Source organism: Danio aesculapii, chromosome 6, assembly GCF_903798145.1.
Source record: "Danio aesculapii chromosome 6, fDanAes4.1, whole genome shotgun sequence".
NCBI classification, from domain to species: Eukaryota; Metazoa; Chordata; class Actinopteri; order Cypriniformes; family Danionidae; genus Danio; species Danio aesculapii.
In genome coordinates this window covers 25,551,811-25,578,893 of record NC_079440.1, presented here as the reverse complement: position 1 = coordinate 25,578,893, position 27,083 = coordinate 25,551,811, and the positions used below count along the sequence as shown (strand labels likewise).

Below are 27,083 nucleotides of genomic sequence, written 5' to 3'. Positions count from 1 at the left end.
TGAGTTAAAGTAACATAAAATGATAATGAAAATACAGATACAAAACATCTATCTTATTTTTTACATAAAACTACTATTATGTCATTAAAATATCAGTCCTTCACATAAAATCTTACAGAAACGAACTTTGAATGCAGATTTCCCATTATCAAAAAATTGTCGATACTTTTGGTTACCGTATGAAGTGTGTCTATGGAAGGCCACCGTATGACGTCACGCCTAAACAGGAAGTGGCATTGCGCAGTTTATGTTGATGTGATTTTTCTGTGAGTTTTTGCTAAAAACGCCTTTTGCAAACTCGAAACTAAAGTACCGCAACATGTCGAAAGACCTCTGGTGAGTGTTTATACTGTTATCGTTTACTATCATGTTATATCTGCATGCCAGGACAGTAGACTTCAGGAAACTGAGTTTGCTGTTTAATTTAGAGCGTCTGTAACAGACAGTCAGATCAGTTGAACGTTAACGCTAGACTAATTAATCTCAGTATTTTTTTTCTACTCTACTCTACCCAGTGCTCTTTTTATCCTATACTTTAATTGATCAATTATGTTTTCGTTCACATATTGCTGTTTTTACGCGTCGTGTAAATGTTGCCAGGCCGGTTAGCTGACATTTGTGTGTCACATGATTGTGTTAATGACAACCTTGCGATTTAAATAACTGGAAAGCCTTATCTCATGATACCTATTGGTTGATTTTGATAAGTGTAATCTGTGTTTTGTTTACAGGTTAGAAAATTATGATGCAGCTTGTAGGCTGGCTCAAGAAATTGCAGAAAACACCCATGAAAGAAACAGACAGCAGAGAACTGGAGGAAACCCAGCCAAGGCAAGGCAGGATTCGATTGTTTACACCAGGGGTCTCAAACTCAATGGTGAGGGGCATATCAGTGACTGACAATTTATAGGAGGGCCGTTTTAACATTCAAGCACAAGAAAAAAGTGGAAACCTGATGTAATTGATATACTCATATTCTTCCCCAGTGTATCAAAGCTCCTTTTTGTTTCTTGTTGTACATATTGAAGGGGTAGTTTAAATTGCTATGAAAATACTACGTCTTAATAATAGGCATAATAATGATAATTATGCCCCAATCAGTTGTTGCTTAACCAAATGTTTAACCGATAGCGTAAGACTGCAGAAAAGAGTTTGAGTAACTTTGTTGACTTTACTGGCAGTTGTTCTTCTCAATATCATTCTTTTTTATGTAAAACTACAACAAAGAGGAGAAAAATATGTGTATATATTTTCCTTTACTTTAACATGTTCAATTTAGCCAGCAGTAAAATTTGACTAATACACATTTTTTATAGAATTCTTAATATGCATATTAGGAAAATCTATTAATGAGGCAATTTGAATCGAATATTAGCAAAATGATCATATTTACACCTCCAGCATAATGTGTATTCCATGAAGAGGCATTTGTACAACAAAATATATGTGGTATAAAATTGATTATAATCAAACTACCCATGAATATTTACAAAAATATATAGCTTTAGTAAAAATAGAGTACTTATGAACATATATTTCAATGTTTAATTCAGCCAATGCTAGTGATTAAAAAATATATGTTTTGTTGGGCCAAATCTCGTTATTTTTTATGTCAATTTCGGGCCAGAGGAAAATGGAGGAGGGGGGACGCAAATGGCTCGCGGGCCAGCAGTTTGAGACCCATGGTTTACATGATATAGTTGACCACTCTTTTACACAATATTATAATCTCTCTTGTTGTTTTTTTAACCATGTAGCTCAACATGACCCTGAGAGCATCATTACAGAAGCTCAAACAGAATATAGCACAACTCAGAGAGACTCTGAATCGAGCAGCTGCTCAACGCCATATGTATCCTTTTATTTACTTTACATTTAGTCATTTAACAGATGCTTTTGTCCAAAGCGACTCACAATTGATGGGGCATTCAGCGATTCAACAAGAAGAGGCAATACACTCAAGGAGTGCCAATAATACAAGTGAACTGTTTGTGCTCAGAGAATTAAGTGCTAGCATTAGGAGAGAGTTTTTCTTTTTTTGTTTTTTGAGAGAGAGCGAAGGGTGTTTTTACAGGTGGTTTGTCAAGCCCACTTACCTGTGTGAGGCACACTTCATGGATGCATAGTGTTTTTTTTTTAAGATATGGAGTGATTGTAAGAATGTGCCTGGTGAAAAAACTGATGCAAGTGTCAGAGAGATGAAAGAGTGTGTTTTCTAAAGGTGGTTTGTCAAGCCCACTCAGAATTGATAATGTTTTGGGGTTGTCCTGTGGTTCCTTTCCTGATACTTAATACTCCTTTAATGCTTCACAAAACCAAGAAAGTAGAATCCAGCAATTAGAATTATAGAGAGTTCTTTATGATTGTTTATTTTGTTGTATCATTGAGAATTAGGATTCTTTAAATTAGTTTCAATCCTATATGCTGTTTTGTTTTCAAGAGATACATAAAATCAGACATTTGAATAAATTATTATTATTATTTTCAAAATGCACATCTAGACAATGGAAGTCCTTTTTTAGTTTAGTGTGAGATAACAACATTATATGAACGCCCCCCTAAAATGCAAAACATATATTTTCTCCAGTGATATCTTCAGTGACATCAAAAGACAAATAAACCCAGTAAACTCCTCAATGGTGATGTGAACTACATATAACTGGAGTGATTTGTCCAGAACATGGTCATAATATTGCATTGGATGCACTTTATTTTACAGTATGTGTTGTCATCTTGTACTTTCAGTGAACTTGCCAAACAAAATACTGGGTTATATAAGTTATCTACATGGGTTAAGGTTAGGTTCAGGAGTACTTTTAGGTGTAGATTCTAGTTATTACCTAGTTTAAGTAATGCTGTGATAAATGAGAAACAGGACTGTTTTAGAAATCAGAAAATGCTTTAGTTTATTCGGAAAATGCTCTAATGCTTTAGAACAAAGTGTGTTCATACTTTAGGCTCATCTGCTTGCTTGTACAAATGATCTATCATCGATGAAGTGTATATTGAATCTGATCTTTTATCATAACTGTCTAAATATATTAAACCATGTTTGTTAGTGATTAAAGTACTGCAGCAGGTTATGTGTAAATTGTAAAAACTTGCCCCTTGCTCACAAATGTTTGCCCATTACTTAAAACTATGATAAAAAAATCCAGTTTGAGTCAATTAGTGAAGCTGTTTTTAGTGAACCAAACGGTTAATGAATCAGGTGTTTAAATTAAGCTTGTTGACTTCATGATCCAATCACAAAGGTTTTCAATCTCTGTTTTTGTTTTAGGGGTTTGTAGTGGCATTCTAAAATCCAATACTATCTGTAATTTTTACATTTTAATTCTACAGAGTAGGTATCAACCCATTGGATTAAATCACATGACTGAGAAAAGCAGAGTCTCCATATTAGGCAGTTAAAGAGGTAGTTCTCGGACAACAATCATTTAATTACTCAGCCTTAAGTGCTTCCAACCCATTATGAGATTTTAAGAAAAGCTGAAAACCTATAAGAACTGACTTCCATGTTAGAAAAAAAAAATACAGTGGAAATCATTGGTTACATGCTTTCATGCAGTCTTCAAAATAGCCTTTTTTTGTGTTTAACAGAAAAAAGAAACTTATAGAAGTAAAAAAACGAGTAAAGGGTGAATAAATGTTGACAGAATTAGCATTTTTGGGTGAATTATCCATTTAATAAGACAAAACGGTAATTTCTCATGAGCACCTGTAGAGGGCAGTGTTTAATAACAAACCCTTTTAAGAATGGTTGAAGTATTCCTTCTTTAGTGATGGTGGATTTGGAATTATAAAGTGTAGTAATTAAAAGTGAATGTTATGTTCATAAGTTGAGGTTTTTATGATGAATAATACAGTCATAAATGTGTCACTTTAAAGCCTTAATGAATAATTCCAGAATGCAAGCTGAAGCAGACAGAAGACAGAGCCTTGTTGATGATCTCGCTACTAGAGAAACAAGACTGAACGCTTCTTTCAAAGGAGACATAACAGAAGCTGAGCCATCAAGGTACATTTGGATATTACGTGAATTTTTACTACTGCATTTTAATGGATATAAATTTATGGAAGAGTAATGTATAAAATGTATTATATATTGTTATTATTATTTCAACCTTTTCAACATCACTTTTTATGTTAAGAGTGGAATTAAAAATATGTTATTTTTGTCTCATATCAGGTAGGGATGAACAATGTATAGTTTGAGCATCGAAATCACAATGCGTGTATCCGCAATAGTCACATCGCAGGATTAGATTATAATAAAGATTAAAAGGTAAATGAAGAGTTTAGATGCAAAAACCTCTAAATGCTGTCTGAAATCTTCCTCTAAAATGAGCACTTTTATTAGGCTCATGTGTGTATGTTCAGTGATATCATGTCCTTTTCCTGGTCTTTAAAGTGAATTATCATAACATAAACAAAGAAGGCTGAGAAAAACGTTCATTTTCAGTGGAAATTTCAGATAGCACTTAGAGGATTTTGCATCTGAACTCTTCAAATATATTATTAAATATTATTATATACTATTGTATACAATTATTTATACAATGATGACCATTTTATTTAGCATTTGATTGTTCAATTTCTATATTTGAATACTGTTAGACTCCTCATTAAATCATAAACCACTGTTTATCTAACTTTTATTTTTGCTCTGTTGTTTTTATAAATGCTTGTAATTGATTATATTTTATGCCAATGCACTCCATACAAAAAGACTTGATCAGTCTAGTCGATCTAAATTAAAGAAGTCTTTCCAAATAGAGCTATTCAAATCATCTGGTGACATTATATTCATGTTGCAATATATATCACAGCAAAACAAAATATCGCAATGTCAGATTTTTCCAACATTTTGCAGCCCTATTACCAGGGCTGATGATTTTTTTTTTTTTTATTGTGGGCAGTTCGCATTTTTACTGGTCTTACCACACATAAATGATTGATTGTTATTAGAAGTTTGTTAGAAGTATTTTTCTCTTGGAATTTCTTTTTAACGTTCTTTCCTAAAAATGCATTTGTTTTCATAAATGCACCAAAATTTGTTCATTCTACATTACTCCACAAAGTTTTAGGGTCAATAAGAATTTTGTAATGTTTTTAAATCTAATTAAAAATCTTTTAGCTCAACACGACTGTTTGTAGATAAAAAAAAAATACTGTAAAACAAGTTAGAATTACTGTTTTATATTGTAAAGTATCTTAAAATATAGTTTATTTCTGTAATGACAAAACTGGCGTTGCTGGAGTCCAGTTCATTTGTTGATCCTTCAGAAATCATTCTGAAATTCTCAACTGATACCCAACAATTACATTATTATTACTGCTAAAAGAGTAGTACTGTATTTTCTTATTTATTTTATTTTATTTTATTAATGCTTGTAATTGATTATATTTTATGCTAATGAACTGCATAGAAAAAGACTTGATCAGCCTAGTCAATCTAAATTAAAGATATATTTTCAAATAGAGTAATTCAAATCATCTGGTGACAGTACATTAATTTTGCAATATATCACAGCAAAACAAAATATCGCAATGTCAGATTTTACCAATATCGTGCAGCCTACCAGGGCTGATGATTTTTTTTTTTAAATTGTGGACAGTTCACATTTTCACTGGTCCTACCACACACGAATGATTGATTGCTATTAGAAGTTAGCTATTTTTTTTCTTAAAACTTCTTTTTAACATCCTTTGCTAAAAATGCATTTTGTTTTCATCAAGGCACCATAATTTGTTCATTCTATATTACCCACAAAGTTTTGGGGTCAATAAGAATTTTATAGTGTTTTTAAATCTAATTTAAGAAATCTTATAGCTCAACATGGCTCTTTGTAGATAAAAAATACAGTAAAACAAGTTAGAATTACTGTTTCACATTATAAAGTATCTTTAAATATAGTTTATTTCTTTGATGACAAAACTGGTGTTGCTGGGGTCTGAATAATAGAACTCTGAATAATAATTTCATTCTTTGCTGAAAACAGTTGTGCTGTAATTTAATTTAAAATATATATTATTATTTAAATTTTTATTTATTTTTCAAACAAACTTTTATTAACACTTGCTAATATCTGCCTACCTAATACTTAAACTACCATACTAACCATTAATAATCAGCTTAGCAATTAGTAGTTTATTGAGCTGAAGTCTTAGTTAATGTTTTGTTAATAGCATGTCTTTTACAATAAAATAAAATGTAAACCAAACTTTTTATTGTTGGAACATTTTTACTACAATTTATGTTCAACTTAGCATTGGATATGTATTCATATTTGTAATGATATTAAATTTAACATTATTGTACCCAATTAAAAATGTTATTTAATTGATAAATCAGCAGTATTTACAACAACAGTGTGGTATGCATGATGGAAAACAGCTGTTTATGTTCACTAGACATAATGGATATACAAGATGATTCATGTAGAATTTGTGATGCAGCAGTGGCCTGAAAAAAGAAGAAGAAATGACTGGGTCAACTGGCCAGAAATTCACCTCAATTAGGTTTAGAAAATCAATGTAGAAACCATGAACTCTGTTAGCCCACCAGACCATAGAGACCTGTGCTTGCCATCATTTCTCCTTGCCCCTCTAGTGTCCCCACGTTGAATAGCTTCATGCCAGAAACAGTGTGACCTTTGGTGAAACGGAAGTCTATACTCACTCTCTGAGGGCTCTGGTTCAGCTTTACTGCTCTGCTGATCAGAGCCGAGCACTGAACATCCACCATCAGGACTGTTTACACTTCCCTACTCTCCACTGCACTCACATCTTCCAAAATACACCAATCAGAGACTTAAATTGTCACCGCCAATCTCCTGTGCGCTTATGAATCTTAATTCAAACGACAGCTCATGAGCCGAAATCTTTTCGAAAAACCTGATGTTCTTTAATCATTTGACCTCCTCCATCCAGGTTACACGAACTAGGATAGGAAATCAAAACAACCTGCTAATATAAAACTTTAATTTTTTTAATCTTAATGCTTCATTTGTCTAAATTACTTTCTTTTCATAGTGCTCTATTTAATAGAAGCCAGAGTTGTAAAAGTGCGCTATAACAAAATCGTTAATTGAAATAAACCTAATACTTATTATAATTCCAAATATTAATACCTACTTGACATTTTTAACAATGAAAATGTGGAATATCTATATTTCAAGAACCAAAATAACTAAAACTGAAATGAAAATAATAAGCAGGAATCTTACTGGAATCTTATGGCATAGTTCACCTGTTAAATAAATAAACTGACAAAAACAAAACTAATCATTCAGTCATCTTCATGCATCTCTGAACATCTATATTGAAAAGATATACTTTGAAAAATGTCCAAGCAGTTTAAGTCAGTGATGACCAAAATGTTTTTTCATGTTACACACAGATTAACAAAGTAACAAAAACTTGTAAGGGCATTAGGATGTCTAAATTATTAAAATATTAAACCTTTTTTGTTTTTTTTTTGCTGGAGTATCAGGGTATCTTCCATCCATTCCATATCCGTTTTCAAAAAAAAAAAAAAAAGGTAAACTAAGAAATGAAGTTCTCTCTTTTGCTCCCAAAAAACTGAAAAAAAACCCCTGAGATTTTGGCATGATTTTCGTTTCTTGGTTTAGGGTATGAAAATGAATAAATGTCTTAAAAATTTATTATACACATGTAGGTGGTGCTGAATAATTCATGATATATATATATATAGGACTATTATTTTGAGGGTGGTGTCACAAGCTCAGATTTGGTTGACCAATCAGCGGAAAAAGGGCGATAGGAGAAAATAAAAATAGGAGTAATTCTATTTTTAATAATATGAGAAAAAAAAAAAAATAAAATGAATGGTACCCTTTGTTATAGCCCGAGGGCCCAATGTGTTCGTATTCTGGTCATGCAAACATCTATTAAAAATAAACTAAACAATAAAAAACACCAAGTAAACAATATTAATTATTGTTATTATTATTATTATTATTATTATTTAGGCCTACAGTAGCTCTGAAACAATCATGCAAACCAGGTGCTGCTCGGAAATGGTTATCTTTGCTCCGCATCCGGTACACAGCAACAAGAAGTTTGGCGGCGAACTATAGGCATATTATTATTATTATTATTCATTCATTCATTTTCTTTTTAGCTTAGTCCCTTTATTAATCTGGGTTCGCCACAGCGGAATGAACTGCAAACTATGACATTATTTTAATGACCAATGTGTAATAATACTGCTAATTTACGTTCTTATTTAATTGATGCAAAGCAAGCCTGCAAACTGATCGAACGATAGAATATGTAAACTTAGTTTGGATATAATTAAATAATAATAATTAAAAGCCTGGACGGACTATTATTTAGAGGGCGACGTCACGAGCTCAGATTTGGTTGACCAATCAGCGGAAAAAGGGCGATTTAGCACCGCCTACATGTGTATAATAAATTTTAAAGTCATTTATCCGTTTTCCTACCCTAAACTAAAAAACCAAAATCGAGCCAAAATCTTGTTTTTTTTTTCTTCCTCGCTTTTTGTAAGACAAACTTTCTTTTCTTAGTTTTCCCTTTTTTGTTTGAACATGGATATGGAATGGATGGAAGATACCCTGATTCTGGAGTCCAGTTTATTTGCTGATCTTTCGGAAATCATTGTAAAATTTTCAACTGATACTCAACAATTGCACGATATCATTGTGCTGCATTTTTAATAATTTAATAAAAAAAAAAACTAAAATGTACTGTCTTAAAACTTCTATAACTTAAAAGTGCATCAGAAACACAACTTAGTTTGTATAAAAAATTATAATTAACATCAAACCATATGCTGTCATGACTTATTGAACATATACTTGTTTTTACAGTGTTTAAATATTATTAAAACACTAATACAGCTTGCCTGAAACCCATGATATCATATATATTGAGCTTTGTTTTTGATTCTATGGGTGGTAAAGTCTAAGAAAAGGTATTTAGTTAATATCTCGGATTAATACAGTTAGGGAAATCATTTATAGGCCTGATCCCTTTTTGCCTCTACACTTCTTTGTAGACTAAATCCTCTAATTCCTCAAAATTACAGGTCTGAACTTTTATCTTAATAGTTCCAATTAACATCACACTGTACTGTGTGCACACTTACCTAAAACGCACTAATAAACTACAGTCATTTGATCAAGTTTTTAAATACGAAAGCAATTTTTTATGAGGGTGTAAGCCTGGCAGGATTTTTAGGGCCTGTATTTTTCATCTCACTGTGTGGTCTTTGTCTGCCACCGGGGTGTTAGTTTTGCTTCAATAATCTGAAATAGCATTTCGTTCTTTTTTTCCATAGACATAAAGCCAGGCTTATGGCACTGGTGAAACAATACCTCTGTTGAAGATTAACCTTTAATCAAGCACAAAATGACAAGCCGCTCATTTGAAGATTCCGAGTTGTCGACCCAGTGCCTCAACCCTCCTCCCCCGGTTTCCTCTCTTTTATATTTGACCGTAATGCACAAAGTTGTAATTAGTTAAATAGGGCCTCTAAGAAACGAGGTCTGCGATGCCTCGTCTGATTAAGTCTGCGGGCTCTGCGGGAGGTTAATTGGATAAGCGTTAATCCTCACACCACCGAGGTGGAGTGAAGGAAGCAGAGAGGGCTTCACGCAAGCTACGAGTTGCCAAACATGTCAGAAAGATTAGTATCCGCCGCTGACCACTTTTCTCGCTGGCCAGAGGATTAATATCAGCTTGGACTTGGACATCTGAGGTGATGCTAGACTGCCTTAGTACATTTGTGGATTAGTTTAAGTTTGGGAAAGGGGGGGAGGTGGAGAAGAAAGAGGTTTTGCTTATTGAGCATGTGAGAAGTAAACTTCCTTGGTGTGAGGGAGGATGTGAAGGAGAGAAACGGATCCAGCTGAAGATTCTTTAGAGGTTAGCGACCCCTCTGAACGCAAATGAAGCTCTAGTGATGCTGAACTAACTGGATGAGAAGAGCCGTTGTCAAAAACAGGGTTTAAAGTGGGAGAAAGTCATTTGGGTTTTATTCAGATAGATTTTTTTCTGACATGCCGTTTCACCTTCAACTACAATGTAAAATATATATTTTTTGTTGAATAAAATTAACTTTTCTAATTGATCAGTCAAACTGAGTAAAAATATTAAGTTAAACTATGCATAACTTAAAGATTAACTTGTTAAGGTAAAACATACACAAACAAAAAAAAAATTGTTTTTGTCATATCATTTTTATAGGGTACATATTGCTGTAAGAAAACATAATAATAATGAAATAAAAATTAGAAAGTATAAAAATTATTCTAAACTAGTCACCTGTGTCTTTTTAGGGTTCATGATTAAGAAAAGGGAAAAAACAAATCTGGTTTAAAACCATGTGTGTCAAGTTAATATTCATGTGGTTTCAAATGGTAATATTTTCAGAAAATGACATCTAAAAAGATATGACCTTTAAGTAAAATTAACTACAAGTTGGTATACACATTTATTTTCCATTTATATTTATTATTATGCACATATTGTAAATAATTAAATCTACTTTTGTAAAAAAATTATTTGTTGGATTTACATAAAAGATATATGCACCATTTTTGCATCACTCTATTTAAGTAAGTTGAACTTGAAGCTAATGTAAAATGTAATAGGGCTGCACGATATTGGAAAAAGCAAACATTGCGTTATTTTGTTTGTTTGCGATATACATTGTGATGAGATATGAATATAACTTTGCAGGATGACTTGTAACTCTCTTTGGAAAGAATCTCTCATTTTAGATTGATTGGGATTATTTTGTAGAAAAATATCAGCATAAAATATAGCAAACAAATTACAAGCATGAATACAATTGAACAAAGATACAAATGAAATAAAATGTGTTTTTTATTTCTTGGTATAGAAATATAATAACAATTATATAATGTAAAATAACAATGTATAGTCTTCATTGTATAAAAAATGTTTATACAATTAATATTTACTAAAGCTTTAAGCATTATAACTTGGAATCTTACAGTCACAGGTCTCAACACATCCAAGTGAAAATGCTTAAGATTAAACGTTATTATTAAACGTGGTTATTATAATTTCAACTAGACATTGCAGATCCCGTGATGTGACAATGGGCTATATGCACACAGACTTTTAATTTTCAGCCAGGTAGACCAAGGGCTTCTGGTGAACCATCTTTCCATTACAAAATTGTCACGTTTAAGATCTGATTTCTTTAAAAATCAGCAATCTTCAATGCTTGTTAGATATACGATATGAAGTGGGTCTCAGATCGGACAAGAAGCAAAGCATTACTTTGCATTTCCCCCCGCCATGTCTTTAAAATATGAGTTTTTTTACCTCAGTATTTTTAATGTAATTTCTGGACTAGCCTGCTACTGACCGAGCTAGCGGTTACAACGGTCTTTCATATCATTTTACACTTGAGCAACTAAATGAATGCTACATGAATCTATTTATCTGAAAAATATATTTATCTATTTAACTGAATGTACACCGATGCTGTAAAAACAACCTTGTGAAATTGAAAATATTTACATTAAGCTTTCACCAGAAGTTTATCGTTGGCTTTAAAACTCTACCTGTGCATAGAGCCAAGTGTGCATTGCAATATCAATGCTGGAACTACATATTATGCAGCCCTAGTATGTCAAATTAACAAGAAAACCTTAGTTTGGCTATATATAATTATACAATTTAATTCAATGTTCTATACTTTAAAAAAAAATCAGATCACCAATTAAATTTACCTAGTAAATCAAAGATCTGTTGATTTAAAATTTGATGTCTGTTTTGTCTTATTTACTAATATAATTAGTAATAAGATGCACAAATGTCTTTCTTTAACTCTCGCAAAAACTATCAAGTAGAGTATTTCCATACACTTACACAAATGTAGTTGTGAACTAGGATGCTAGGAACTAAAAATCTGCTATTTAAATTTTATGTTAGGTTTACTTAATTTCAACCGCAGAAATGTTTCATTCACTGCGCACATACATGTTTGATCACCCTTTAATTTATATATTTGAGTTGAACAAACTAATATATTTAAAGTGAACCTAAAACTGCTCTGAAAAGTATGTATCTTTGTTTTATTAATATATTTTTATTTAAGTTATGATTGTTGAGCCAACAAATCTTTTTTTAGTCTACATTATTTGCATGAAAATATTTTGCATACATGTTTGATCATTTACATCAAAAATTAGTACAATTATTATTGAAACATAACCTTTTTCAACTATTGCTGTTGGAAGCTATAAGATCTTTATAATATGTGCACACATTAGAATGTTTATTAATGAATCAAAATCAAATTTTCAACAGCCATGTCATATCAATTTGGATAGTATTTTATCACTTTATTGTTTTTGAGTCTGGCTAGCTGATGAACATTCTAATGTGTGTGATTATTTTCAGTTAAATGTAGTTAACATAGTAACATACCATGCATGTCTTAAACACATTACAGTTCCGTATCACTACGCTGAGTAATTAAAACACAACAAAAGCCTTTGGACAAGAAACTATTCCCACACACATCAGTGGTTTTAGGACAAACACTTGATAAACATCTGAAGAGTGTCTTTAGGTGTGGTAACTATAGTATAAAAGTTGTCCACTTTGTGACAAGATTCCCATGAGTGAAATTTTTGGAATATCTTGGATTTTTAAAAGGTCTATTTTTTACATTGAAAAGTCAGGGAGTTTTATTTGTACAATCAAGCCCAAAATTGTTTATATTCTTAAATTATTCATATATGTTTTTTTTTCTTGTACAAGTCATGGAAGATCATTTAAAATTTGACTTTGCGTTTGTCAAAAATGTATTTTTTAATATGTTGTGTTTTTATCACATTGTTTCACATGTTTTGCCTATTATTAGAGTTTTTTTCACTGATAATTCCTTCACTTGTCAACTAACAATCAAATGCAGTCACTGGACTGTACCTGTTAAAATACTGTCTGTGGCTGTTTTATGCCTGCTCAGGGCTCAGTTAATTCCTTCTAGACTTTCTGGAAACATTTCTGATTAGCCTAAAATGACTGATTTTGCTGCGACTTTTCTCAAAACTTGCTGTAAAATTTGCTCTTTTTTGCTCTTTTTTTTTTGTTTTGTTAAATATACAGTAAATATATAACATATACACACATATATATAACCATTGGTCTGTATAATTTATATAAAGGGAACCATATAAAGCCTACTACATTGTATTTGCTACATGAAAGACTCTAAATGATCAACATCAACAAAACTCTTAAAATCTGTCCAACATTAGCATTAGAAGAATCATGCAAAAATTTGTAGTGAAATTTAAATTGTTGCGATCGACACTACAAATGTAGCCTTAAATACATTTTTGACTTAATGTGCATTGCAATAATTTCACAACATGTCTAAAGTAGGTCACACAGACCAAAGGAGAACCTCAGCGCAGTGCCATGCCTAGACAACAAGAAATTCAGCTTTTTTGAGCACTTTCTATACAAATGCAATGTTATTTGAAGTAAAACAATGCAGAATTTGAACATATTTATCATGGCTGGCCACCGTCTGCTGCCTTAAATTAATTTAGCAATCACAAAATTCTGGAGGGACTGTTTATCACATGCTTGTCTATTTTTCTATTCATTATAGGTGATTATTATAAATAATCGTAGCTTTTTAGTCAGTGGAAGTCAGGGAATTTTATCATTCCCTGACTTCCAACCCTGCTGTCAATATTTTGTTAAAGAGTTGAATTGAATTGTTTAACATTTAAAAAAAAAAAAAATTTCTTGTTGACGTCAGGACAGTTGTTCCATCCACCAGTTGTTCCATCAAACTGAAACAGTGTTTAGAAACATGTAAGAATTTGTTACAGACATATTCATCTTTAGATATTGATATAAGCTGATACTACTTTGGATGTAGTCTGTAAACCCACAGGAAGCAGGACACCCGTTCATGAGAGTGACCGGCTCATAACTCACTGTACGAAGTTGAGCGCTGATAGCTTTTCCAGGAGAGTCTTTAAACTTGACTTCTCTCTCTGTGAGCTGTCCAGGAGCCTCAGGGGGAACAGGTTTCATACATTAATCAAAGAAAAGTGCAAATGCACAACGCAGTGTCTCCACAGGATAACAGGCCATTTCTCGGTTTGGCACGGCACTTTGAAAGCTTGTATAAAAGCCAGAGGCTGTTCATATGCTTTGTGTCCTTGTAACGTCGGGCATGAAAACTCACTCTCCGGGCTCAACAAAGTGGAACCCATATGAACAAATAAACAGAGGTTCTCTGATCTTACAAGGTCCAAAGTAGGGGATGTTATTTGCTATTTTAGAAGTAAAAAATAGAAAAGTTATTTATTCTGAAGGCACATGAGTGCTACAGATGTGCGTTTGGTAGAAAGAGCCCGTGGCTCTTGAACAACTCACGGACATGCCTCAAAGTTTATTTATATTTGTAAAGTAGATGATGTGTGTCCATTTGATGTGTGCACGTAGCTGTTGATTGACAGTGCATGTGGAATAACTATAATATTACACTATGTATGTAATCTAGTTACTGTGTGTGTATGCAATGAAAAAGTTGACTTTGTATAATACAGCGACGACTGCTAAATAGTTAAAAGCCTACATACATACATTTTTAAAAATTTGTATCAAAACTATAAGCAGTAAGTTCTTTTAGCAAAACTGCTCTTCTGAAAAGCATAATATTGCATTAGTTTTCTGAAAAAAAAAGAAAAAGTTGTGTGCTAAAAAAACATACTCGGAATTTGTGCTCTCTATTTAACCCATCCATGTGCGCACACATAAACAGCATTGCACACACCTAATGAACACACTCGGAGCAGTGGGAAGTTGGGGGATCAGTGCCTTGCTCTGAGGACTCCCTTCAGCTGTGCTATTAAGAGTTGTGAGTGCCCTGGTTATCCACTCCACATATACAGTTGAAGTCAGAATTATTAGTCCCCCCATTTATTTTCAACACATTTCTAATCATAATAATTTTAATAACTCATTTCTAATAGCTGATTTATTTTATCTTTGCCATGATGACGGTAAATAATATTTGACTAGATATTTTTCAAGACACTTCTGTACAGCTTAAAGTGACATTTAAAGGCTTAACTAGGTTAATTAGGTTAACTAGGCAGGTTAGGGTAATTAGGCAAGTTGTATAACGATGGTTTGTTATGTAGACTATCGAGAAAAAAATAGATTTAAGGGGCTAATAATTTTGACCTTAAAATTATTTTTTTTTAATTAAAAACTGCTTTTATTCTAGCCGAAATAAACAAACAAGTCTTTCTCCAAAAGAAAAAATATTATCAGACATACTGTGAAAATTTTCTTAACTCTGTTGAACATCAAAAAGAAGAAAAAAGGGGGGCTAATAACTCTGTAAATACATACATGCATACATACATACATACATACATACATACATACATGCATACCCACATACGGTCAACCACAAAATTATTCTTACCCCTGGAAAATTTTGACTTGGTTACTTTTATTCAACCAGCATGTTTTTAGACTGGAAACGACACGGGCGTCTCCCAAAAGATTATTAGACAACGTAAAAGAGGCATCATTGTGGAAAAAAAAAGTTTCTCAGCTTTTATTCACCTTTGAATAAAAAAATGGCTTGTACAAAATTATTCATACTGTTTGGAAACTGTCAGTCATGGGAAAATCCAAAGTTCTAAACAATTCCTAATAGTCCAAGCTGTTCTAAAGCATCCTAATTACCCTGATTGATTTAATCAACTCAACAGGTGACAAACAGAAGCTCTCTGCTGTTGGTTTTTGAACAGTCATGGCTAAAACAAAGGAGCTCAGTGAGGACCTGCGGCTGTGCGTTGTGGCTGCTCACAAGTCAGGAAAGGGCTATAAGACCAGATCTATACATTTTGATGTTCCAACGGTTACAGTTCAAAGTATTGTTAAAAAATATGAGACATTCCGCACTGTAAACAATCTGATCATAAGCCAAAAGTCAAGGCAGACAGTCCAACTGGCACTGTACACTGCTGGGTTTCATGGATGCAGACCAAGGAGGACACCAATTCTTCAGAGAAGGCACACAAAAAACCATCTGCATTTATATTTATTAGTATATTTTTCCACAATGATGACTCTTGTACATCATATTATTATATTTTGGGAAAGGTCTGTGTCATTTCTGGTCAAAAATATTTTGCAAAAATAAAATGAAAAAATTTTCTGGTTGAATAAAAGTTACTTTAAGTCAGAACTTGCCAGGGGTATTAATAGTTCTGGGCTTGACTATACATTTAATTTAAGCATGTTTGGTGAAGAGAATTGTGGCAAACTATTAGTGATGTTTGTAAATATTTTAGTTTTTTTTATCAAAGAAAATTAATCAAAGATGCATTAAATTTGTATTTTCTGACTCTTACTTGTGTCATGCAGCTTGTCAGCATATTATAATAATTGATATATTCTATTTATATTTACTGTCACAAAAATAAATAACATTGTATATATAAAATGTATCAAAAAGTTACATGTAGAGTTTTTATATTTGTCAATTTGTCAGTTCTCACATTTCTTTTCCGTTTGTTTAGAATTTGTATTATTGAAAAAATGTTTCAAACTTTTAAATATTTTTTTATATTTTTAAAGATAGTTTTATATTATGTTTTTTTTTTCATTTGTAGTTGTTTATAGAAATACATTTCATCACCAAAAATGTTTTACATAAACAATCAAACAGATTTTGGACTGTTTATGTATTAAGAAATGTTTCTGTCGAGCATATCACAAAGTGGACAATGCTAAATACAGTTTAACGCTGTGCCTGAACAACCACAACAGACCCCTTACTCTCCACCTTCTGACCTATTTCTTAAACATTAAGCATGCTAGCCATTCAGGATTTAAAATTTGCTGTCTGAAATTGTACGTTTATTTTGAAGAAAAATTATAATATTTTAAGCAAGAACTGTTTCTAACACAACCCCCATCATTTATTTTGCAGCTATGAGATCAGAAACAAAAGCTACTGCTTTCTTTATTGTTTTCCACTGTCACCTTAAATGTTCGTATGAAAACTGTGTACGTTTACTTTACAGTATTGGTTTGAAACATTCAAAAAAAGGGTCAGAAGTGAAGAAAAAAAACAAAAAAAAAACAGATTGAATGGGAATGTCAATGGGAATGTATCTTCCACTTGTTATTCCATCAAAATGTCAGGTGTAAACTAGGCTAGATTTACAAAAAATAAAAAAAAAAATAAAAGAAAAAAAGAAGAAATTGAAATGTTACAATATGTTGATCTTTATCTTTAGGTCAAGTCTGATGGCAGGTGGAAATGGGTCTGGATCCGCAGTGAATCCATGGCTGATTAATGAATCTGAGGAGACCAAAGGACTAAGCTTTGGAGAAATCAAACACCAACAGCAGCAGATTATTGAAGGTACATTGCTTACAGTTTGAGTTTACTCTGCCGGTCTATCAAGTTTATAATATAGCTTAAAGGGTTAGTTCACCCAAATAAGATAAATAAATTATTTGCCCTCATGTCATTATAAACCCTTGAGACATTAATTCATCTCAGGAACACATATTAACACATTTATATAAATCTGACAGCTCTTTTATCTTCCATTGACAGCAAGGTTCCAGACTCATTCAAAGTCCAGAAAAATACCTAGAATATTCTCTAAACAGACCATATGCCTTCAGCTACAAGCTACAGTAATACATCTGTGCGCACATAAAACTACATTTTATTAATTTATTCAACAGTTTCTTTGTCTCAGTGTTAGTATAAGACACACGGTTAACACTGTGCACAGGGCACACTGTGTAAACAGCGCCCATCCCTGTTACTCTGTTTGGAACAAAACACGAGTTTATACACCAAGGTGTGGCAAGCGAGAGACATGAACGTGCGCCCTATACTGACACTGAGGAGACGAAACTGTTGAATAAAATCATTATTTTAGTTTTATGCTGCACAAAAGTTGAATCACTGAAGGCATATAATCTGTTTTCAGAATGTTTTTCAAGTCGGGAATCTTGCTTGTAATGCAGTGAAACAGTTTCCTCATAGCTGGCTAAGAAGAAGCACGCTATTTTGTTATATAAAAAAATAGATATATGATATAGCTAATCATCGTTTATATCATTGTTTACATTCGGCATGGAATGAGATGTTAAGCAAAGAGAATTGTTCAACCCAATAGTGGAAAAGCTGCTCTAGTTTTCACATTTGGTCTCCCATCCAGGTGTACTAACCCGGCTCAACCCTGCTTAGTTTCAGTGGGTGACCATGTGAGAGCTGGGCAGTGATAGCTGTTGGCATGTGTTTCTATATAAAGTATATATGTTTAAAAAGCTATCAGCGGTTAAAAAGGGGTTGTCATTAATTAAGGATAAAATAGGGGTTACAGTAATTCATAACGAAGGGTGCTGACAATCGATCAGTGTGCACTGAACGATGTCTCTCTCAGACAAACACTCCGAATTCAGTTCTGATGTATTGTGATTGAGCGGTCAGATTGACATAGAGAATTATTCCGTAAGGAAGGAAATAGGGAATCACTTGCAGTTTTGATTTCATTTGCTTTCCCAATTTCTTTATTGAACATTTCTGTAAAAACATGTATTTATTTATTTTGGTGTATTTCCTGTCAGTATAAAAAAAGAACTGTATTATTATTATGGTAATTAGCCGGCAGCTAGCTCTTTGCAACTCTCACATGGTCGCCCACTGAAGCTAAGCAAGGCTGTGCCTGGTTAGTACTTGTTGGGAGACCACATGGCAAAGCTAGGTTGCAGCTGGAAGTGGTGTTAGTGAGTCCAGCAGGGGGCACTCAACCTGCGATCTGTGTGGATCCTAACACCACAGGATATTGAGGGGGACTCTATACTGCAGTGGTCTCCAACCTTTTAATCTCCACGGACCGGTCAACGCTTGACAATTTTACCGCGCACTACAACCATGCTAAACAACCATCAGTAGTTTTCTCAGAGGATGACAAGCTGACAAAACATTGCTGTCACTCTGATACAAGTTTTAGTTATGGAGAAAATTACAAAGCACTGCAGTGTTTGGGTGCTCTGTGTTTGTCTGAGTTGATTAGTCTACCGAAATGTGTATATTTTATACAAAGTACGAAGCTGATCGGTCAGTTTTTGTCACGTGACCCGAGGTGTGCTTGTGGCTGTCATGTATAATTTTGAAGCCGCGAGCACATCACGCCGCTTGCATGCACAAGCCGCGCACCTCCATTTGAAATAACAAATTTGAATCTTCTTGCACAGACATGCTGGTTTTACCTGATTTGTTGACAAATGGGTTGCAGATCCATTCCTTGGCAGTTTGTGGGTCCATTACTGGGCCTTTTTCCACCTCAAGTGACCGAGATGTATGCGAGAGAATACAGTAATTTTTCAAAATAAAAGATCGTTCAGACTCAGATAATAAATAAAACGGAAATAATAACTGATTTCTTGTGTGGTCTGTACCAAGTGATGCACGGACCAATACCGGACCATGAGGACCACTGCTATACTGCTCAGTGAGTGCCGTCTTTCAGATGAGATGTTAAACTGAGGTCCTGACTCTCTGTGGTCTTTAAAAATCCCAGGATGTCCGTTGAAAAAGAGTAGGGGTTTAACCCGGCATCCTGGCCAAATTTGCCCACTGGCCTCTGTTCATCATGGCCTCCTAATTATCCCCATATCATAATTGGCTTCATCACTCTGGCTGTTTCTCAATATGCGTTCTTCAGCGATCTTGCGTCCTCGTGTTCTCGTGTAACATCATCATCAGCTGCCAAAGTTCGGTTCCAAAACTCACGACTACAAGAACAGAGGACGCGTGAAAGTTCCTGGATGTTTTCTTGATATCGAGGATGCACCGATGCAGACTTGAGCACCGAACTCGCTCTAGAAGTCCCAGAATTCATTGCGACTGGAGGTGGGAAGCACAGCATTTTATATAGGTTTATTATTAAAGTTCAGAGACATAACTTTTTTACCTCAGGAGTTTCCCTAAATGAAACAGTGGAAGTAAACATCACCATGAAAATCTTTATAAAGGCATAAACACATTAAGGGTGCTATAAAATTTGTATAATTTTTTTTATTTATATTGTGCAACGTATATTGGTAAAAGTCTTCATGCATAGTATATATTGTGAAAAGGCGAAAACTATAAATTGCTGTATGAATGCTGTAATGTTTCAGGAAGAACCAGGGAAGAACGCAGCATCTAATTTCTCACAGTACGCGTCCTCTGTTCTCGCGGTCTCCCAAGTTCGTACAATATGGCTGCCGTCGCGTCATCCAGGTGGATGCTGCACACTGGTGGTGGATAAGGAGATTCCCCCCCAAAAATGTGTAAAACGCTTTGAGTGTCCATAAAAGCTTTAAATAAACTTAAGGAATTATTATTAATTATTGTTATTATAAATAACATATTTTTAAAAAATGTGTTCAGCATGCTATTTATTGAATTTATTTTTGTTAAAAATAGTTTTACCAACTGTTAAAATTAACTTCTGTTTCTGCAGTGTAAATATGAGCATTATGAATAGGATTTGCACATAGTATGGTTGGACGTAGGACAACCATGTTGTCTTTATTACATGTCTGCATCAGTTGTGTCACTTTACTTCAATTCATACATTCATAATTCTTTGCCCTTTGGTTTTGGTGTGGTGTACATATTTTGTCTGAATATGTCTTTTTTTTGTCTTGTTTTTTAGCCCAGGATGCTGGCCTGGATGCTCTGGCGTCAGTCTTAAGTAGACAAAAACAGATGGGTCAAGAAATCGGCAATGAGCTAGATGAACAAAACGGTGAGTGAAAAGTGCAGTAGCCTATATGTGACAGCTCTGGCTGAACATTCACATGGTTTACTATGAATAACGTCTAATTTGTGGTCAGGTTGGTTTTACTTTGTCACGCTGCTCTCTCGCTAAACTACATATGATGTCATTGGCTTTAAAATTAGCATTTTTTTTCCAAAACTGGGGTTAAAGTGGAAAATGTGGAACAGTACTTGGAAACACACTCTCACCTGGTCTATCACATTTTTTAACTTCCCAATGCAATGTTTCAAACTTGCTAAACATGAGACATTGCACAGAGACATCACATCATTGTGGTGAATCTATTTGAGTTGGAATGTGAGAACATGGAGAAATTACATAGTATGTGATGAAGTCGAAGTCACATGGAGTAGACTGAGCACAGGTCAGTCGTCTGTGACCTCATCTGAAGGTCACAGCTGCTTTTAACTTTTCCCGCACTGCCTTTCCAACCTTTTAATGCTGGAGTGGGGATAACAGATATATATATATATATATATATATATATATATATATATATATATATATATATATATATATATATATATATATAATTAGTATTTTTTTATGATGTGAGATATTTTATCTGCTGAGATCGGTTTGCTGAAATACAATATTTTCTTAAAATAATCAGCTGCGCTGACATCACTAAAGAGTTGCTTTGCTTTAGTTTGACTTGTCAGGGTTACAGCAATTTATAAAGCTAAATAAACCTAAGCTGGAGTTATTGTTTTTATTACATTGACTTATGGAGTCCAATGTTTAAATGTTCTTCTCTGTCAAAAAATATCACATTCAAAGTCATTTTAACTCTTTTAAAAGTCAAGAAGCAGATGTAAAACTTTTGAAGTTGGCAAGGTTTTTAAAATGTTTTTAAAAGATTTTTTTACTTGCCAAGTCTATATTTATTCAAAAATGCAGCAAAAGGAGTTGAGATATTTAATTAGCATTTCAAATAAATGTTTTCTTGGTGTATATACATATTGTCATATAATTCTTGAGAAAGTGATGATTTTAGTGCTCAAGAAACATTTCGTACTATTATCTTTTTAGGTGATTAATATTTTGGGGAAACTATGATGCATTTTTTGCATTGTTATTTTGTCAGGATTTAATGTAAACTTTATCAAACACAGTTTTAGTTTATTAAAAAGATACTAAATAATCATCAAAATCAAGCAAAATATCTATAATAATTGTAGTTTTACCTTTGAAGCAAATACAGTGTGTTATCAAGTAAGAAAAAAGACAAGTCTTTAGATATTGTGCAGTAAAATCAGTAGCTTTTTTTTTTTTTTTTACCTCAAATGTATAATAAAGTATGCAAAAAAACAAACACGTTTGTTATTTTTAACTTCACTGTTTATTGGTCATAATAATTAGAAAATTTGCTTTTTTTTGCTAAAATGAAATCTGTTTCCTTTATATTATATCTGCATAATTAAGGGCTTGGTTACTTGAGTGATAGCTAGGTCTCGCTAGTCGCCGTCATTTCACCTCAGCTGATTCCGGCTGATTAGTCACTGAACTCGGCATATCCATCGTATTTTTGTTTTGTTTTATGTGGATTTACACCATCAATTGCCTTTTGGAATGATTTCTTACAATTATCAGATAATATGGCATGCTGTGTGCACCTAATTGTGCTCACAAACCATTCACGTGGCCTCCATTTGTACATTATATAGTAAAATTATATACTTGTATACCATCTCTATAAATGTATTTGTTTTATTTAAGATAATTTATCATTTATATTTTTCTTCAGACCTGTAATGCGCTCCAGAATCTGACAGATTGATTCGCTGTAGGCTATAAAACATCATCTGAAACATTGTCTCACAGCGTTATGCCTGGATTTCATAAATAGCCTTGCATTTACTAACACAGACTATATTTGAAGTGTTTGGAAGTAATTTGCGTTTTCCTCCTGCAGAAAAATGTTATAAGAACAATTTTTAGTAATTCAATGTATTCCAACAGTGTTTTTAAAAGACTAAACACTTTATTGATATAGTACACAACCAAGTACAAGTGGTCAGAACACAAACTAGTCGCAGGTAGTTAAGTATTAAGCGTTTCTCCCAAAGAAAAGCCTGTCTAAGCAAAATGCTAGCAGGCGTCTATAGCTCCGCTCATGCTCCACCTCTTTGCACTCATTTTGTCACCCCTCGGTCGGTGAGATGGTGCGCGAACAAAATGGCGATGGTTGGCCACGCCTGCTTGTAGCTTCTCTTGTGATCTCCAGAAACCTAGGGGTGACATCACGCATACTACGTCCATGTCTTTTACAGTCTATGGTTCTTCCTAAAGTATTTTTTTTTTCTTTTTTCTAAATGACCTCAAAGTAAACTGAGCAAAAATATAAACATGCAACTTTTACATATAATTTTTATACAAACAACAGGCAGTGCAAAAGATAGATTTTCATTTTCAAACTTGTTAGATGAATCTTAAAAGCTGTGTATTATTTATGGATGTGTATGGCTAATTAGTCTGTCTAGCTTCATTGTATGTTGTGAGAAAGAACATGTTGTCTAACTGCTGGAACATTAAAGGTATCAAGCTCTTCTTTAGTGTACATAAGAAGAGCAGCTTTCAGGAAAGTGAACCGAAACCTTGCAAAAAAAAAAAAATCCACATGACCCTAATGGATAAACATTTGAGTTGAAGTCAGCTCTGTGTCTGTCCAACTTGTGTCTAAAAAAAGAAATCCTGATGCAAGTTCACCCTGTTTTTGTTGGCACAGTGAAGGTTGCCCACAATGCTTTTTCAGGGGGTAGCGTAATTACTGTGGACCACTTCCAGTGTCACTACTCTTTCCTGTCTGCTTCAACAATCGGCAGCTTGATGAAAACACAAAACAGACTCCAAATGTTTCAAAGGTTACATTTGATTCTTGTAATAAACTGAGATGAGCGCATTTATTCATTTACAAGTGTGTCCTGAGCTTAATTATGATGGTTTAACATAAAAGTGCAATAGGAGATTTTGGAAAAAGCTAACATTAGCCTGATAGCATTGAAAGTCACATCCCACCCTGTAAATTGCCATAAAAGACACACCTCCTAAATAGAACAAACCTTATAGTATAGTCCTGGATAAAAAAAACCTTATAGTAGTATAGTTCATTTATTCATTCATTTTCTTTTTATTCCTTTATTTATCAGGGGTCGCTACAGCGGAATGAACGGCCAAATTATCCAGCATATGTTTTACGCTTTATTCCACAACTCAGCATTGGGAAACACCCACACACTCTTGCATTCACACACATACACTAATTTAGCTTATTCAATTCACTTGTACCATATGTCTTTGGACTGTGGGGAAACTGGAGCCCCCGGAGAAAACTCACGCCAACACGGGGAGAACATGCAAGCTCCACACAGAAGCAGACCTAGCTAGGGCTCAAACCATCGACCTTCTTGCTGTGATGCGACAGTGCTGAGCTACTGTGCTGCCCCCAGTTAGTGATTACAGTAAGGTTGTTGATGTTATTGTTTTGAGAGATTGTTACGCTATCATTTGGTTAAAATGGTTAAAGATAAACTCGTGCCTACAAAAATATGGAAGATACTGTTGTTGTAGTACACATTATCTCTAAATCCGATATGACCATAAGAACTTTTTAGATTTCTCGTCAGTGTTCAACACCATAAAAGTGTACATATTAGCTTCAAAACTTGCACACTTGTGTGTTAATCCCTACACTGTAAAACCCAAAAAGTTAAGGAAACTCAAACCATTTGAGGTTTGAAACCGATTGTTACAACCCATTTGAGTTCAAAAACTAAACCTAATGAGTGCTGTGAACTTAATCCATTTGAATAAATGAAGCAGTTTGAGCCCAATAAAACCCAATAAATGAAGAAAACTCTAACCAACTGAGTACTGTAAAAAAACAATAAGTTAAGGCAACTCAAACCGTTTGAGGAAACTGATTGCAACAAATCATTTGAGTTAAAAACTAATCTAATCTATGATTAAATTATATGTTTGGAATCACCAATAAAATGAAACAACAGCCGTCTCATAAGTTTCATTTATAAATGTACGAATCAAAAATCTACATTATTTTATGTTGCCCAAGCTAATAAACATGTGAAAAGAATGAGATCACGACACCAACCTCATTTATAGCTGTTCTACATATTATCATCTTCTGAATAATGCCTCGTCAGATCTTGTTGGTCTTCTGAAGTAATCCACAACTTGGTCTTGATGGCGAGTCTCCTCCAGAAATGAAAGCGACTCTTTGTTTACAATTTTGTGGGGGTTCGAGTAGTTGCTGTCATGTGACATGCATTTGACAGGACAGACTGTACCTCGGATTCATTTCATACAGATTACAAAACCAAAAAAAAATTGTTTTTAAGTGTGGTTGGTCGCTGAGATTCTAGTGTGTTTGTTGACCACAAAAAACTGTCATAAAAGCACACGTCTGGTCCGAGCTTTTCCCCCAGAGAAACATCAGGCTATAGCAGGGGTGTTCAAACTGCTCCCTGGAGGGCCGGTGTCCTGGAGAGTTTAGCTCCAACCGTAATCAAACACACCTGAACCAGCTAATCAAGGTCTTACTATATATACTAGAAACTTTCTGGCAGGTGTGTTGAAGCAAGTTGGAGATGAACTCAGCAAGACACCAGCCCTCCAGGACCATATTTGGACAACCCTGGTCTATAGCGATTGATGATTGGCTCCTGTACAAGTAGACGGTGCTTCATGGGGCTCGCCCTATTGACACATTTCCCCATAAAAAACTATATGAGTGACATGTCTTGTGTATTCTATAGTGTTTGCTAATAATATCATTTCTAATCCTAACCATGTTTGTATTGGACAAACTTTTCTTGGTCCTAAACCTTCCACAGAATATAAAAAACCATACAAATGCATATGGAACACTTCATTTGATGATTGCTGATGTGAAGAGATTTTCAACCAGCTTAACAAAATTTGTTTTTGAAGATCACCTTTTACCAATTTAGGGTTGATTCTTGTTGTGACCATTTGGTTGAAACTGATGGTGGGAATTGTTGGCTCTTGGCTGCTTTTCGTAGTCTCTGCCCCATCTCAGTCTATGCAGGGTTCAGCCTGATTGATTTAGTCTCCGTCTCGCCTCCTCAACTAAACATAGGAGTGAGAACGAATCATTTGAACGGGCCCTCAATCTTTCTCCCTTCTTTTGCTAAAGCATGCAGCGTCAGTGTTTCCTAGAACAGGAGTTTGGCGAGCAGAAACTGAAACTGCATGGTCTCTGTTTCATAGACTCACATTTGAGAGCTGATAGAGTTACGGTGCTGGTCTTCTGTCCAACAAGCCTCCTCTGTAGTTCATCTGCAAAATTCTTTGTGTTACAGATATAAATGTTCTCGCATGTTTGTTTAGAAGGCTTGTTTTTTTCCTGGAAATTAATACGAAAGGCTGTCTCGGGTGAAAAAACAAAACGTGAAAATTTTGTCATTATTTTCTCACCCTTCACTTTCCAGAACGGTTTGAGTTTCTTTATTCTGTTAAGCACAAAATAAGATATTTTGAAGGAAAACTAAAAACCTGCAACCATAGATCTACACAATATTTTTTTTCCTACTGTGGAAGTGAATGTTTACAGGATTTCTGCTTTCTTCAGAACTTTTTCTTTAGTGTTCAACAGAATAAAGGTTTTAGAATTAGTTTAGGATGCTTTTGTGTAAACAAATATTCAGATGTGAATTTAAAGTTTAGAAAAGTTAAAGTGTATAGTGGCTGCGCAGTATATCACTTCAGCATCAAAATCACAAGATGTGCATCTGCAATAGTCGCAATAGTTCAGATTGCATGAGATTTGTGGATTTACTACAGAGTTTAACCATGTTGAAGTAAACTTTTATCATATGCATGTGATTTTAAGGCCTGTGACAGTGCAAGCATTTAAAGAGAGATGAAGACATTCACACACCAGTGTGTACACACAAATGTTGTGTCTGTCACTTTAATAAAGAATCATTTTATTGAATTGTTTATAGAATGAAATCAGTATTACTTTACATTTGATCATTCATTTTATTTCTGTAGCTGAATACTGTTAGACTTCCCAGAAACCCTCTGCATTATCAATGCTTGTAATTTGTTTATTATTATTTTATGCATGATCCAGTCCCCTACAGAATAATCCTAATCTATCTACATTAATTACTTCCTTCCAAACAGAGCTTTTTCAAACATCTGTGGACATTGAATTAATATCAC

The 27,083-nt window shown here is 33.9% G+C and overlaps 1 protein-coding gene across 2 annotated transcripts in view; it reads left to right on the top strand.

Annotated features, from left to right (window-relative positions):
- Nucleotides 1-223: 223 nt before the first annotated feature.
- The window catches only part of stx8 (syntaxin 8), a 111,228-nt gene continuing 84,368 nt past the window's right edge, over nt 224-27,083 (top strand). For both annotated transcript variants that reach the window (XM_056459832.1, XM_056459831.1), the window contains exons 1-6: nt 224-336; nt 732-831; nt 1,758-1,852; nt 3,908-4,018; nt 17,319-17,446; nt 20,748-20,840. In XM_056459832.1, coding sequence (XP_056315807.1) covers nt 320-336; nt 732-831; nt 1,758-1,852; nt 3,908-4,018; nt 17,319-17,446; nt 20,748-20,840 — 544 coding nt within the window. In that variant the 5' untranslated portion in view covers nt 224-319. The remainder of the gene's footprint in view (nt 337-731; nt 832-1,757; nt 1,853-3,907; nt 4,019-17,318; nt 17,447-20,747; nt 20,841-27,083) is intronic.